The sequence below is a fragment of the Acipenser ruthenus genome, chromosome 20 (genome assembly GCF_902713425.1).
Source record: "Acipenser ruthenus chromosome 20, fAciRut3.2 maternal haplotype, whole genome shotgun sequence".
NCBI lineage: Eukaryota > Metazoa > Chordata > Actinopteri > Acipenseriformes > Acipenseridae > Acipenser > Acipenser ruthenus.
Window position 1 is genome coordinate 18392048 of NC_081208.1, and position 13643 is coordinate 18405690.

At 37.7% G+C, this 13643-nt stretch overlaps 1 protein-coding gene across 1 annotated transcript; it reads right to left on the reverse strand.

Moving 5' to 3' along the window:
• Window positions 1–188: 188 nt before the first annotated feature.
• Window positions 189–5360, reverse strand: LOC117425911 (M-phase phosphoprotein 6-like). The gene is made up of 6 exons (XM_034043226.3): window positions 5280–5360; window positions 5078–5152; window positions 3231–3343; window positions 2839–2929; window positions 1749–1852; window positions 189–1209 (listed from the first exon to the last, which is right to left on the reverse strand). The coding sequence occupies exons 2-6, from the start codon at window positions 5126–5128 to the stop codon at window positions 1071–1073; spliced, it is 498 nt and encodes a 165-aa protein (XP_033899117.1). The 5' UTR covers window positions 5129–5152; window positions 5280–5360; the 3' UTR covers window positions 189–1070.
• Between the last annotated feature and the right edge of the window lie 8283 nt (window positions 5361–13643).

Sequence of the window (13643 nt, forward strand, 5' to 3'; positions counted from 1 at the left end):
AACAGAGATAAAAATGATAAGGCAAACGTTTCTGCCAGTGCTTTAATCTGCATTGAAGGCGTTTGCCTACTTGACTTTCTCATTCGTTTTACTTAGGAATAACATCATGCTTTTTGAGTCTTCAGAATCAAAACACAGACCGGTCACCTTGTTAAAAATAGGCAGTAAAACATTCAAGAAGCAGTGGGTTATCTTAAAATACATTATATGGTTTACTTTGTTTAGTCATTATGACAAAGTATTTACAACAGACCAAAGTCATGCACCTCATTTATACAGGTAAATACACACGTCATGCACCTCATTTATACAGGTAAATACAAACACACATATGTACTAGTCATTCTGAACTGTCCCTAAGTGCAACATGTCATGTATTTGTTTGTTTTTTTAGTCATGTTGATCTGTTTCCCCATGTATACAAACACTGGACTATTTTCATACAACAATTCAATTCAGTCACAGGATGAACATTGGTTTCGATACCACTGATCAATACCAATACCTTGTACAGATTCAATAAATGTGTTGGATGAAAACTTGACACTGTCTGGATATTTCATAAGGCAAGATTAGAACAATGTATACTTATTTAAACAAAATCATGTCGAACTATAAGCAGGTGAAGTTCAAATATGTTGCCCTAATTCAGAGCTTTTTCTGTAGTTGAATAGCAAGTACAAGGCAACTTCATATCTGTTTAGATCTCTTGATAAGGTGAAGGAATTGCAGCCAATGCTGAACAGCGTGAGCACAAAGAACTTTAATAAAGTTCTCAATAATTAATGTTGGCAGAATCAAAACCTATATTGGATACGTTTTGTAAAGACAACATTTTACTATTCTTGATGAGCTGATATTATTCTACTTAGTGGCTAAAAAAGAAGGATGTATAACACCCATTTTAAAATTTAAGAAATATGTTTAAAAGCTAACAATTCAATCATCATGAACTCAGGGTCACCAGGAACACAAAAAACACCAAGATATAAAAACTAATTTCCTCCCTCCTTTGACACTCACTTGCCAGTCAATTGTCCTTATAAATGTATCCTGTTTAATTCCCTTTTCTAGTCTTGTGGTTTTAAGAACACCTTCTTGATTTTGGGACTCCTAATGTTGCTGTTAACGTTGTCCTCTCCTTGAATTACTGGGCGGTTCCGCTTTTTAGTAAATTTCCTTTTGATGCTCCCCACCAAGCTCTCATATCTGCAGGAAAAAACACAATCTGTGAAAATCACTTTTTACATTTAAACAGTACTGCAAGTAGCTTACTCAAAAACTAGGTTTATTAAGTTGCTTTTATCAGAGTTGTGGCGCTTCTCTTCAGTTATTGCTGCCTGTCATATGCAACATGTAACGGTCAGTTATAGTGTCTTTAGAGAAGGAAGAGCCAGTGCCGATTAGTAATTCTCTATTTTTGATTACGTTTCTTGTTGTTTTGCTGGCAATACATGAAAATGGTGAATCCACTTATTTACCATATAAAGCCACTTTGGCTGATCTAGTCTACATTACAACATGTCAGGCAACTAGAACTGAAGAGCAGCTCCTGAACTCAGTCAAAGCACCTTAACAAATGTAAGAAGAAAACAAACATAATATGAGAGTAATTCTCATGAGACCACTCAGGAAACTGCAGCAGTGAAAAAGACCAACTGAATCACAGTGTTTATGACAACTGCCAGAAAGCCCTTTCAGAGCAACCCATTTCTGAGTCCGTAGCGCGGACAAAGTTCCTTGCTTACCTCCTTGCCATCTCTTCGTCTGAAACATCCACTCCCGTTTTATTCTGCTCCTCTTCCTCAACATCCTCAGTCCTATTCTGGGAGTTCATCAGGGTCATGAGTTTCTGCAGAACAATGTTAAATAGGAACCCGAAATGGGAGTTTTAGACAGAACCAAAGCACCCCTGGGGACAGAATGTAAAGGGAATAGCATTATGGTTTTTAAACAAGATGTAAAATAGATATGTACTATTCAGACCTGCGGATAATCAATTACGGCAGACTTGTTTGCTGAAATTGCAATGACAATGCTATTTTGTTCAATTACAATTAGTTACAATTATGCTGCTGTAAAATCTAAAAAGTAACAAATGGCTCCACACGTTAACATGTGTACTCTGTTTATTGTACCAAGCAGTAATCACAGGCACAAATACCGAAACATACTCTATACCGTTGATTCAAACAAATGGGGTCACAAAGTGGTTGAAACTATGAGACGAATGTTCGCTCAGTGTAACACAAAACATGGAAGTGTGAATGATTAAGCTTGGAAAGGTGTGTAATTTATCTGTAATTGATCAATTATATGGCAAATACAAATACAATTACACAGGTGTGCCAAAGTTCAATTACAAATTACAGTTGTATTGATCCCAGGTCTGGTACTATCGCCATACCCAAGAAACTCTTATGAAAGTCTTATGACCTCAATATGGCAGCCTAATTAGGTCACACTGAAAGTTCCCATTAGATTATTGCCAAATAAATATCCATAATACTGTAAGCAGACCAGCAACTAAAACAGTTTATAATATCTGCAGTTGAAGTAGTTAAGCTCCCCTCATACTAAATAATGCAAAACTCTGTTCCAGCAATTTCCACAATCATTAATTAACTTTGGCACGTGGGCATTTCATGTAACACTGACAAAAAAAAAAATAATAAAAGATAATAGTTCACTTATAATACATAATTTGTGGTTTGACATCTGATTAATCTACAGCTTTGATATACTGTACATGGAAATTGTATTTACCTAATCAGGGTCTGTGATCCTAATGTAACAAAACTAATTTTACTTGTGATTAAAGAGATGTAAACCTGATACCTCAACTTCAGGATTAAAACCCTTGAATGACATCCTGCCATATAGCAAGTCTTCACATGGTAGGAAACTCCTCTCTTCTATAATGAAATTCCTTAAAAAAATAAAATGTAACATGAAGAGAATTAACTATTACTATAGCATCAATAAAACTGGTTTACAATACATCAAGTCAACACATTTCATAGCAGTAAAAACACATTTATTATTAATGCCTGCACCAACACCCTATCCACAATACCTACCTAACCTGAAACCACACAATTGACATTGACTTAATTCTCAATCACCTTTTCAAAATTTGGTAATGGCTCACTGAATAGCCTAAGTGGTTATTAATCAGGAGAGAGATCTATATTTGAACTTCGCAAGCTAGCAATGAATTCCAGTCTTACTCTTTCTCCTTGAGCTCTGGTAAATCCAGGTACCAGTGTTCATCACTGATTATCCTCTTCTCTTCTTCTTCCAACTGCTTTCTCGTCTCTGCATCCAGCCCACGCTGCATAAACTAGTTCAACCAAGCAAACAATATCACAAGTTTGAATATGATATTTCTATATTTATTGGGATAAATACCACATCAGAAATTGTGGAAAAAAACATTTAGCAATAGAAATAAATAACTTGCATAATGTGATTTACAATCTCCTCTTCAACATGACAAACATCAAATTCACAATGTGTTCTTCGATACACAAATAATGGTGCCAAATGACTACAGTCACAGATGTTAATGAAGTGTGGCTGTTGCAACCGAAAGACAGAAAACCTTAAAGATACCAATATTATAACTGTAAAGGTCTCAAATGGAAAATCTACCTGCATAAAACACTATCTTTGAAACAGACAAACTGTGCAGTTGTTCATACTTTTGTCTTTCTGTACGTTCATGATTAATGGCAGGTTCACTCCCCGACCCACACAATACCCACATTATTTTACGAAGCAAGCAATTTTAACTTCTCATGCACTTCCTTGCTTTGGGATATAAAGCAGGAGGCAATTACTGGGCTCTCTAGCATTTCATGCAGATATTAAATGCAATTCAAACCTGGGACAGGCTGCTTGCCTTAGTTCTTTGAAATGGATAAAAGCATTGTGTTGTATAGCACACATCAAGAAAGTGCAGTGGAATCTGGATGATATATGAGCCCCTGGACTACTCTTGAGGAGCTTCTGTGCGCATATATATATATATATATATATATATATATATATATATATATATATATATATATATATATATATGGAAAATAACATTCTAAAGACTTTTGTACACATATATTTGGCTGAAAACTAAATAACTGCATGTTAAACCAAAAATAATGACACATTTGTTAACTACTTTTTCAAATTGAAGTAATGGGTTACCAAAAATTCTTTGTTTAGATACTAGTGTGTGAGGCTATATATGCCAGACATATTTGATAGAATTTTTGAGTCACTTGGGGGCGCCAAACACTGTAAACATGTTTTCCAATTATTCATGTGTAGCCATAAAATGAAAGCTGCAAGCTAATTATATATATATATATATATATATATATATATATATATATATATATATATATATATATATATATATATATATAGTCCCCCACTTATGGAATAAACATAGATATATCCATAATTAGTGATGCTCTCTACCCATGAAGACAAGACTTAATAAACGCGTGTATTAGCTATCAACGCACTGAATTAAAGATGATCTGTATTGCGAAATGTTATACTATATGAGTATATCTAAAAATGTGTTATTTTTAAAAATAAGTGTTTAATTTATACTCGTATTTGATGTGCACTGGGCACTGACAAATGGCAATGCTGTACTTCGCTCTCACACGTCTGTGTTTGTTGATAATTGGAAACCATGATTGTATAATTAATTCACAAGACCAGGGCAATATGCGGTGGCAATTTAAAAGGCTGTAAATAAATAAAGTCAAGTTTTTCGCGTGCATTGTGCAGTGGTACCTCGCTTTGGTTAACTAACTGTGTAGAACTTCTCAAGTCTTAGAAAAGGACATTCTGTAAAATTATGTTGGTTTGTACTGTATTTAATTTCGTCCTACATTTTGTGAACACTGCCAACAGTAAGAAGATAGATATATATGTATTATCGTCTTTATTCATCTTGTGACCATTGTGTCTTACTAGTTATATTAACCTAATGCACGTCAATTTACAAGCAGGCCTGCCGCCGACTGCAAAATCCATGACCAATGCAAAACAGATACACTACCTTCATCCGTAATACGTTTTTGGAGAGCTTCGCGGTGCCATCACTTGCCATTTTCGGTTAATTACTGAAACAACACTGTAAAAGAAACGTGCGTTAAGTTAGCAAAGTCAAGAAAAACTCCTAACTCATAGACACACTACACAACAGGCAGACGCAGCTACTGAAACATGAACACGCTGGGATATTACCCAACAGGCCATACCAATCAATCTACGATACACTGATAGAGACTAACAGTTGAGTAATCCATCACAGATTCGCTGAGCATTCAGTACCGTACAAGACAATCAGTGGAAGAGCACATTTCATTTTCATATATGTTTTTTATAGTGGAGTAGCACAGGCGCACACGCAAGAGCACTATGCAAATTATTTGTTCTGTCCAGCCCAGGGCTATCACACTCAATACGCGTCCTGCCGAGTTTAATTCATATATTTTATGTAATTTGTGGATTCCATTACTTGTAAGAGAAATGTGTCTTCTCTCTTTGCTTTCAATGAACTTGGTCACTGTGAAGCAGAACAACTCAGAATCACACGTTTAGACAAGTTGTTAATCTTCTCATCTGCCACAATAATAATGCGTAATAATGATACTGTGGCTTGTAAAGACTTAATTCCAGTTAGTGATTGTTATATGTCAGTGACGTATGTAGATAGTCTTACAAACAGTGTGACGTGTCTAGATAAGAATGTTACTTAAGTATGACAGTATGCGGAGCGACAGCAGGAGTTTTAAAATAGAACAGCATTACCTCTATATGTGTGGTCCAGTGGTTAAAGAAAAGGGATTGTAACCAGGAGGTCCCCGGTTCAAATCCCACCTCAGCCACTGACTCATTGTGTGACCCTGAGCAAGTCACTTAACCTCCTTGTGCTCCGTTATTCAGGTGAGACGTAGTTGTAAGTGACTCTGCAGCTGATGCATAGTTCACACACTCGAGTCTCTGTAAGTCGCCTTGGATAAAGGCGTCTGCTAAATAAACAAATAATAATATGTCAGTGTCTTCATTGTAACACTCACAACACTAAATTGGCGACGAGGATTCTGAAAAAAAGAACACCGAAATTGTAAGTCGAAAAAAAATAAAAATAACATTGATATTGACCCGTGTTCTGTAGTTCCGAGATGGAAAAAAAATGGCACCAAAGGTTCGATAACTTTCTAATTTCTTCCAGTATAGAAAACAGTATACAAAAACGGGCCATGTTACTGCATTTTGCAGGAGAAAAGGTGTATGATAGACAGGAGAATCGTTAGATGAATACCACAAACGACTGAGACAACACGCAGCCAACTGTGAATTCACGGACATTGATAGAGAAATAAAATCGTAAATAATACTAAGCTGCTCTTCATCGAGAGTAGGAAGGCAAGCATGTTGCCCTGCGAGAGACATACTGTGTAACTGCTACAGAAAGCCATTTTGCGGAGCACTGCCGCTCGAAACCACAAGAGGGCAGCATAGACCGTGAAATAGAAAACAAATCACACTACAAAAGAAAACCAACGATCAACAAAGTTCAATCTAAACCTAACAACGATGCTGAAACGACTGAGAACGAAAATGAATCTTCCCGCACAGAAGAATATGTATACACTATATGCAATGTAAACTACAGATAGAAAACAACCGTGCAACCAGTAGTACAGCCACACAGAAGAATCCCTTTCCACATCAGAAAGAAAGTGGAACAAGAACTCGATCGCTTACAACAACTGGGAATGGGTTTCACCAATTGTAGCAGTACCAACACCAAAGAAGCCTATTAAGGGAACGTCATATCTCTCCCACAGTGGATAACATAATACATGATTTGAATGGGGCTACTGTTTTCTCCAAGCTGGATCTCAATGCAGGATACCATCAACTGGAACTTGCTCCAGAATCCAGATACATAACTACTTTTTCCAAACATGTAGGACTTAGACGCTACAAATATCTCAATTCTGGCACATCATCAGCTGCAGAAGTGTTTCAAAACACAATACAGCTTGTCTTACAAGGCATACCAGGAGTTAAAAATTTCAGTGACGACATCCTTATCTATAGTGTCACCTAGAAAGAACATGATCAAGCACTCAAAACAGCATTCCAAAGAATTTATGACAAAGGCCTCCCACTAAATAAACCGAAATGTGAATTTAACAAAAGCTCATTGGAATTCTATAGTTACGTTTTTTTCAAAAAATGGAATAACTCCAGATCCGAAGAAAATAGATTCCATCAGCAACCTCAGCGCACCAAACAATCCTAATGAAATGCGAAGTCTTTTGGGCATGGCAAACTACTGTGGCAGGTTTGTTCCAAACTTTGCAACCATCACTGATCCGCTTCGAGAGCTCACAAAGAAAGATACAACGTGGACCTGGGAAAAGAAAACATGAATTGGCACTTGACCAACTTAAACAAAAATTAACAAGCAGTTCAGTAATGGTATTTTGATCCAATGAAACAAACAGAAGTTACAGTCGAAGCAAGCTCTGTCGGCTGAGGTGCTGTCTTAGCTCAAACAGACACTTTCCAAAACATAGCAAAAATTATAGCATATGCCAGCAGAGCATGAACACCTGTAGAACAACGATACTCGCAAACAGAGAAAGAAGCACTCGCCATCGTTTGGAGCTGTAGCTGTGAACACTGTGAACTGATATTCAACAATCCAAGATCAAAACCACCAGCTTGCATACAGAGATGGGGACTACGCCAACAACCGTACAATTTCAAGGTAACTTACAAACCAGGCAAAGACAACCCAGCAGACTACATGGCAAGACACCCACTAACACAGTCAACTAATCAGCACAACAAAATATCAAGCAGTGCAGAAGAGAAGATACATGTTCTTGCAACTAATGCTGTTCCCAAAACCATGAAAATACAGGACATCCAACGAGAAACTGCAAAAGATCCAATACTTCAGCATCTCATTAACAATCTACATACAGGTGACTGGAACATAAATGACAATTTATCCAGAGAAGATAAAGACATACTCAAAGCCTTCCACATGATCAGACATGAACTAACAATCTCACATGCAGCTGACATCATACTGAGAGGAACCAGAATTATTATTCCAACAAGTCTACAAGCTCAAGCCTTGTCACTAGCTCATGCAGGACACCAAGGTGTTGTCAAGACCAAACAGCTCTTGCGTGAGAAAGTCTGGTTTCCTAGGATTGACAAACAAGTTGAATTAATGATTACGTCTTGTATCCCTGCAGAGCTTTACTACCTCTGAACACACTGGAACCGTTATATATGACACCACTACCTCCAGGGACATGGTTACACGTTTCCATAGACTTTTGTGGACCATTCCTGTCAAGAGACTATCTTCTAGTCATGACCGATGAATATTCCAGATACCCAGCAGTGGAACTGGTAAGCAAGGACAGTCATACCTGTTCTCGATAAAATATTCTCGTCATTTAGCATTCCGCAGCAAGTAAACAACGGACCGCCATTCACGAGTCACAACTTCAAACAGTCCAGCGACTATCTAGGTTTCCAACATCGGAAAATCACCCCCTATTGGCTTAAAGGAAACGCAACTGCAGAATGCTTCATTGAGAATTTACCTATTTCCAATGAGAAAACGGGCGAATTTGTGTCTTTTCGTTCACATAAAGTCAGAAAAAAACAACATATGAATCCAAATTAACATGTATTTATACTAAAGTAATACAAAAATGACTACAAAAGATTTAGAAGTAAGTAGTTTTTCAAGATTTACGATTATACTGTAAATCACTTTCACAAATCAACCCCCAAATGTAGTCTCCCATCATGTTCTCGTTATACTGTCCTTGGTAGCGGTGTTCAAAGTCCTGGTGGAAGCGCTCGCCTTGCTCCTCCAAGTACGTTCCCATGTTCTCCTTGAATTTATCAAGATGAGCATCAAGGATATGGACTTTGAGGGACATCCTACAGCCCATTGTGCCGTAGTTCTTCACCAGAGTCTTAACCAGCTCCACATAGTTTTCGGCCTTGTGATTGCCCAGGAAGCCCCGAACCACTGCGACAAAGCTGTTCCAAGCCGCTTTCTCCTTACTAGTGAGCTTCTTGGAGAATTCATTGCACTCCAGGATCTTCTTTAACTGTGGTCCGACGAAGATATCGGCTTTGACCTTTGCCTCAGACAGCTTAGGGAAGAAGTCTTGAAGGTACTTGAAGGCTGCCGACTCCTTATCTAGAGCTCTGACAAATTGTTTCATAAGGCCCAATTTGATGTGCAGTGGTGGCATCAGCACCTTCCGGGGGTCCACCAGTGGCTGCCACTTGACGTTGTTCCTCCCCACAGAGAACTCGGTCCGCTGTGGCCAGTCCCGCCTGTGGTAGTGCGCCTTGGTGTCCCTGCTGTCCCAAAGGCAAAGATAGCAGGGAAACTTGGTAAAACCGCATTGGAGACCCATCAGGAATGCCACCATTTTGAAGTCTCCTATGACCTTGATGCCATCTCAGAAAAATGCAGATATATATCCACTTAGGCAGCTGGAACAAAACTGAACTGGTGGGCTTAAGGCCCCTGTATTTATATTACTATTTATATTACTGGAAAGTTCTAGAAAGTTCTGGAAGTTACTCCAAGTTTACTCAGCACTGAATCTATCTGGAATGTTCTGGAAAATAGGTAAATTTCAAAATATCACTGTCCTGGTCACAAAAGCAAAGTTTGTGGGGAATAATAGCCATTTTCTATACTTTTGAGGCATAAGCAATTGAGAAATAACACTTAATACCCAGGAACCAAAAAAAAAAAAAAATTGTTACACGGTGTAATCAAACCAGTGACATTTCACGCCGGCTAGGAAGCTCAACACCTACAAAATGGAGCTTTATCATCACTGGCTTCAGGTTCATTTTTTATATTGAGGCTTCATAACACCATCTGAAGGACTTTGCAGAATTAACAATTACATTTAGACTTAACTTCTGCGGTTAACAAAATTAGAGTAGATTATCATAACAATATATTTAAAGAGAGCATTTAAATAACAGGTAGATTCTCCAAAAAATTACAAAGTAGCCTCAAATGAGGACAATGGCACTTAATGGGTTAAAGTGGCCACCTAAGTATGTCCACTAGTGAGTCAGTGGTAGCTAACACAACTTTAAAATTAACTTTCTAACCTCTTATTAGAATGAGCAATAGTCTGTCATCAATAGCACTCGATCATAACTTTAAATGTAGACAAACGTTTATCCAAATGGAAATATAAAACACAAGATGGGTTAAATTTCAATTCCACTTGTGGTTGTAGCTGACAAAAAAAAAGATTACTCTTTATTCCATAGGTCTCAAATGTGCAGTTTGGACAAAAACACATGTTGTAGCAATCATATTCTGGTCAAAGCATGTTACACCAATCTCTAGGGGAAGCAGCTGGTTGGTTAATGGTGGAGAGAAGGCATTGAATGAGTGAGGACAATTTCACTGTCCAGGTGAGCAAGCAAGTGTGTTTCTTTAACAACTGCACATTTGAGACCAATATAGCCAATGGAAGTCTACAACATGCTACATTTATGAAATGATACAATACATTACAATACAATACAATACAATACAATACAAGACAATACAATACAATACAATACAAGATAATTGCTTTTTATATAGTGCATTTCATAACAGAGTTATCACAAAGCACTGAACAATTAAGAATAAGCCAAATAAAAAAGATATGTTTTTAACCTATTTGTTAAAATACTCTCAGGGAGTGAATTCCACAGTCTGGGAGCATGATTAGAAAAAGCTCTTCCACCCATAGAAAGGAGCAACTGAGAGTAGAGATAAGTGAGAGGAATAACGAGAACGACCTGGAGTGGATGGCGTCACCAGCTCACAGATGTAATCAGGGCCAAGTTCCTTAAAAGCCTTATAATTCAGAAGTAGGACTTTAAACTACAACCACTGTAATGAAAAGAAATATACAGCAAATTGAATTGCAGAATAGCAGGATTATTCTTCCTTTCTACCCCAGGCTTTTATTAAATTAGACATGAAAGGACTTGCCGATTCTTCCTGAGCAACATCCGAAGAATCCGACCCTTCCTCACCAACTATGCTACCCAGCTCCTGGCCCAGGCCCTGGTACTCTCCCGCCTAGACTACTGCAACTCCCTCCTGGCTGGCCTCCCTGCGTCCGCCACCCGTCCGCTCCAGCTCATCCAGAACTCTGCTGCCCGCCTGGTGTTCTCTCTGCCTCGCTTCGCCCACGCTACTCCACTACTCCGCTCGCTCCACTGGCTCCCGATCACCGCTCGCATCCAGTTCAAGACTCTTGTACTAGCCTACAGATGCCTTGACCAGTCTGCATCCAGCTACCTCCAGACCCTCATCTCTCCCTACACCCCCACTCGACCTCTCCGCTCCGCCTGCACTAGAAGACTAGCTCTACCACCGCTACGCTCCCCTGCCTCCAAAGCCCGCTCCTTCTCCACCCTTGCTCCGCAGTGGTGGAATGACCTTCCTACAGATGTCAGGACTGCCCAGTCCCTGACCACATTCCGGCACCTCCTTAAGACCCACCTCTTCAAAGAGCACCTGTAGAACTCCTCTGTTTGTATCCTGGGACACTATCACCCTTCAAGTAAATGTGCTTTATTTTGCTCTTATCAGCCCCCTATTTTACTGCATTTAATCCTGTACTTCAGAATACTGTAATCTGCCAAGTTTTTAACCTGTAGTACTATCACTATTTAATCATATCCTGATGTAACTATCACTATTACCTGCTGTATTATTGAATTGTGGTTTGTCAAACTTGTACTTTGCTTGAACAAAAGTTATTGTATTTCTTGCTCTTATTGTATTACTTGTATTGTAACGCTTGAAATGTTTTTGCTTACGATTGTAAGTCTCCCTGGATAAGGGCGTCTGCTAAGAAATAAATAATAATAATAATAATAATTATATGTAAAAATGTTTGCATTTTCCTTGATTCTTTTTGTTTTCATACTGAAAACTGAATAACTGCAATTCAGTGTTCTAAGTTATTTTAGAAAAAAAAAATGTTTTAACCTTTTTTGCACATCAAACAAATCTTCAACAGCTTCTCATGAAATACCAGCATCATACCGTGTAAAGGAGTTTAAAAAGCAATGGTACACGTTGCTTGGGTTTAGGAAGCAGCTGAATGAACATGTAGCGACTAACCTTTTCATATAATGTACTGCAATGCCAAAACTGACAAAACCTGAAAGTGATTATGCAAATATGACATTTTACTACGACTTATTGTTAGAATTAACCAGGTGAATGTGAATGTTCATTTGAAATGAACCCTAACAATTCCAGATTAGTTCCTATTGATGAATATTCAGTAATTCACACACCAAGCAACAGTGCACCAAGAGTTATAATTTTCAAGAGAAACTTCAGTGCCTGTAACAATGCAGAGGGCTTGCTTGACAATGCAAACTGCAGGTGTGCATATTACTGTATATTCACACACAAATAACTATTTAGTCCATTGCAGCAGATGTTTGTTTACAGAGAAATGTGTGTTGACTGCCAGTAATTTTTCTACAAATATCATCAAGCAAGTGGTGCCAAATGTCTAGTTTATAGTTTATCAAGCGAAAGGTGAAAGCAAGCATTTTCAAAGGTTGTAAAGATATTTAGAATATCACCTTTGGTCACCTTTATGGCCGGTTTGGTTTGTTAATTGATTATATGCCTTTGATACCATTTTTTCCCCTTTACGTTAATATATATAATATCCTGTATATTTAAAATCATTCCACTTGCCTGCTGAAAACAACAGTAGTTTTGACCAGAGGACTAGGAAAGAGTTGGGTATTCGAACAAACATTTACTGGCCTTTTATTAGACATGTAGCAGGTATGGAAACTCACAGACAAGTTTAAACCAAATAGATTAATTTAAGAACTTCACAGTGAACGTTAAAAAAACAAACAAAAAAAAAACAACGCTTAGCCTAAGTAGTTCCTGAGTCTTCATTACAAAAGGATCCGTTTTGCACAGTTTTATCACCCAACTGCACAAGATGACAAGTCTCATAATAATAAAGGCACACCCACACAATATATTAATTTGTTTTACATTTCATTATAATTATATTTAATTAAAAATCAGTTATGACTGTTTAAATGAAATGTACAAACCACTGAAAATGTTTTACACACCATACTATTATATTGCTCTCTGAAGGCATTTTGGTAGCATTATAGGTCCGTTTGGACAAGCAGGGTTCAGATTAGAGTCAGCTGTAGGGTTAGCTCTTAGTCCTTATTTTAAAGAGATTAACTGTTTTAATAAAGTGAACCATATTTACCACCATGCCAGTGTGTATTTTTTATATGCTGTTACATCGATGTTAAAATTAGTATTATTAAAAATCCTGGCAATATCCTAATGTGCTTAGCTGTAAGCCTTTTGGTTTTTAGAAATCTGGTGATGTGCTTCCCTCAATGAGCAATTTAAATGCATTGGGCAGTTTTCTTTCAATTTATACTGAAACAGAAAATAGTAATAACAACCAAATGAAATATAATGTTAGTTAATAATACTTGACTTGCTTAATAAACTCATGTAT

Excerpts from the sequence above, each read along its gene's own strand:
- LOC117425911 (XM_034043226.3), bottom strand. The coding sequence starts at position 5,128 with ATGGCAAGTGATGGCACCGCGAAGCTCTCCAAAAACGTATTACGGATG. Across the intron at positions 3,344-5,077 it reads AAAACGTATTACGGATGAAG|TTTATGCAGCGTGGGCTGGA; the intron begins GTAGTGTATCTG and ends TGGTTGAACTAG. Across the intron at positions 1,210-1,748 it reads GACGAAGAGATGGCAAGGAG|ATATGAGAGCTTGGTGGGGA; the intron begins GTAAGCAAGGAA and ends TTTTTCCTGCAG.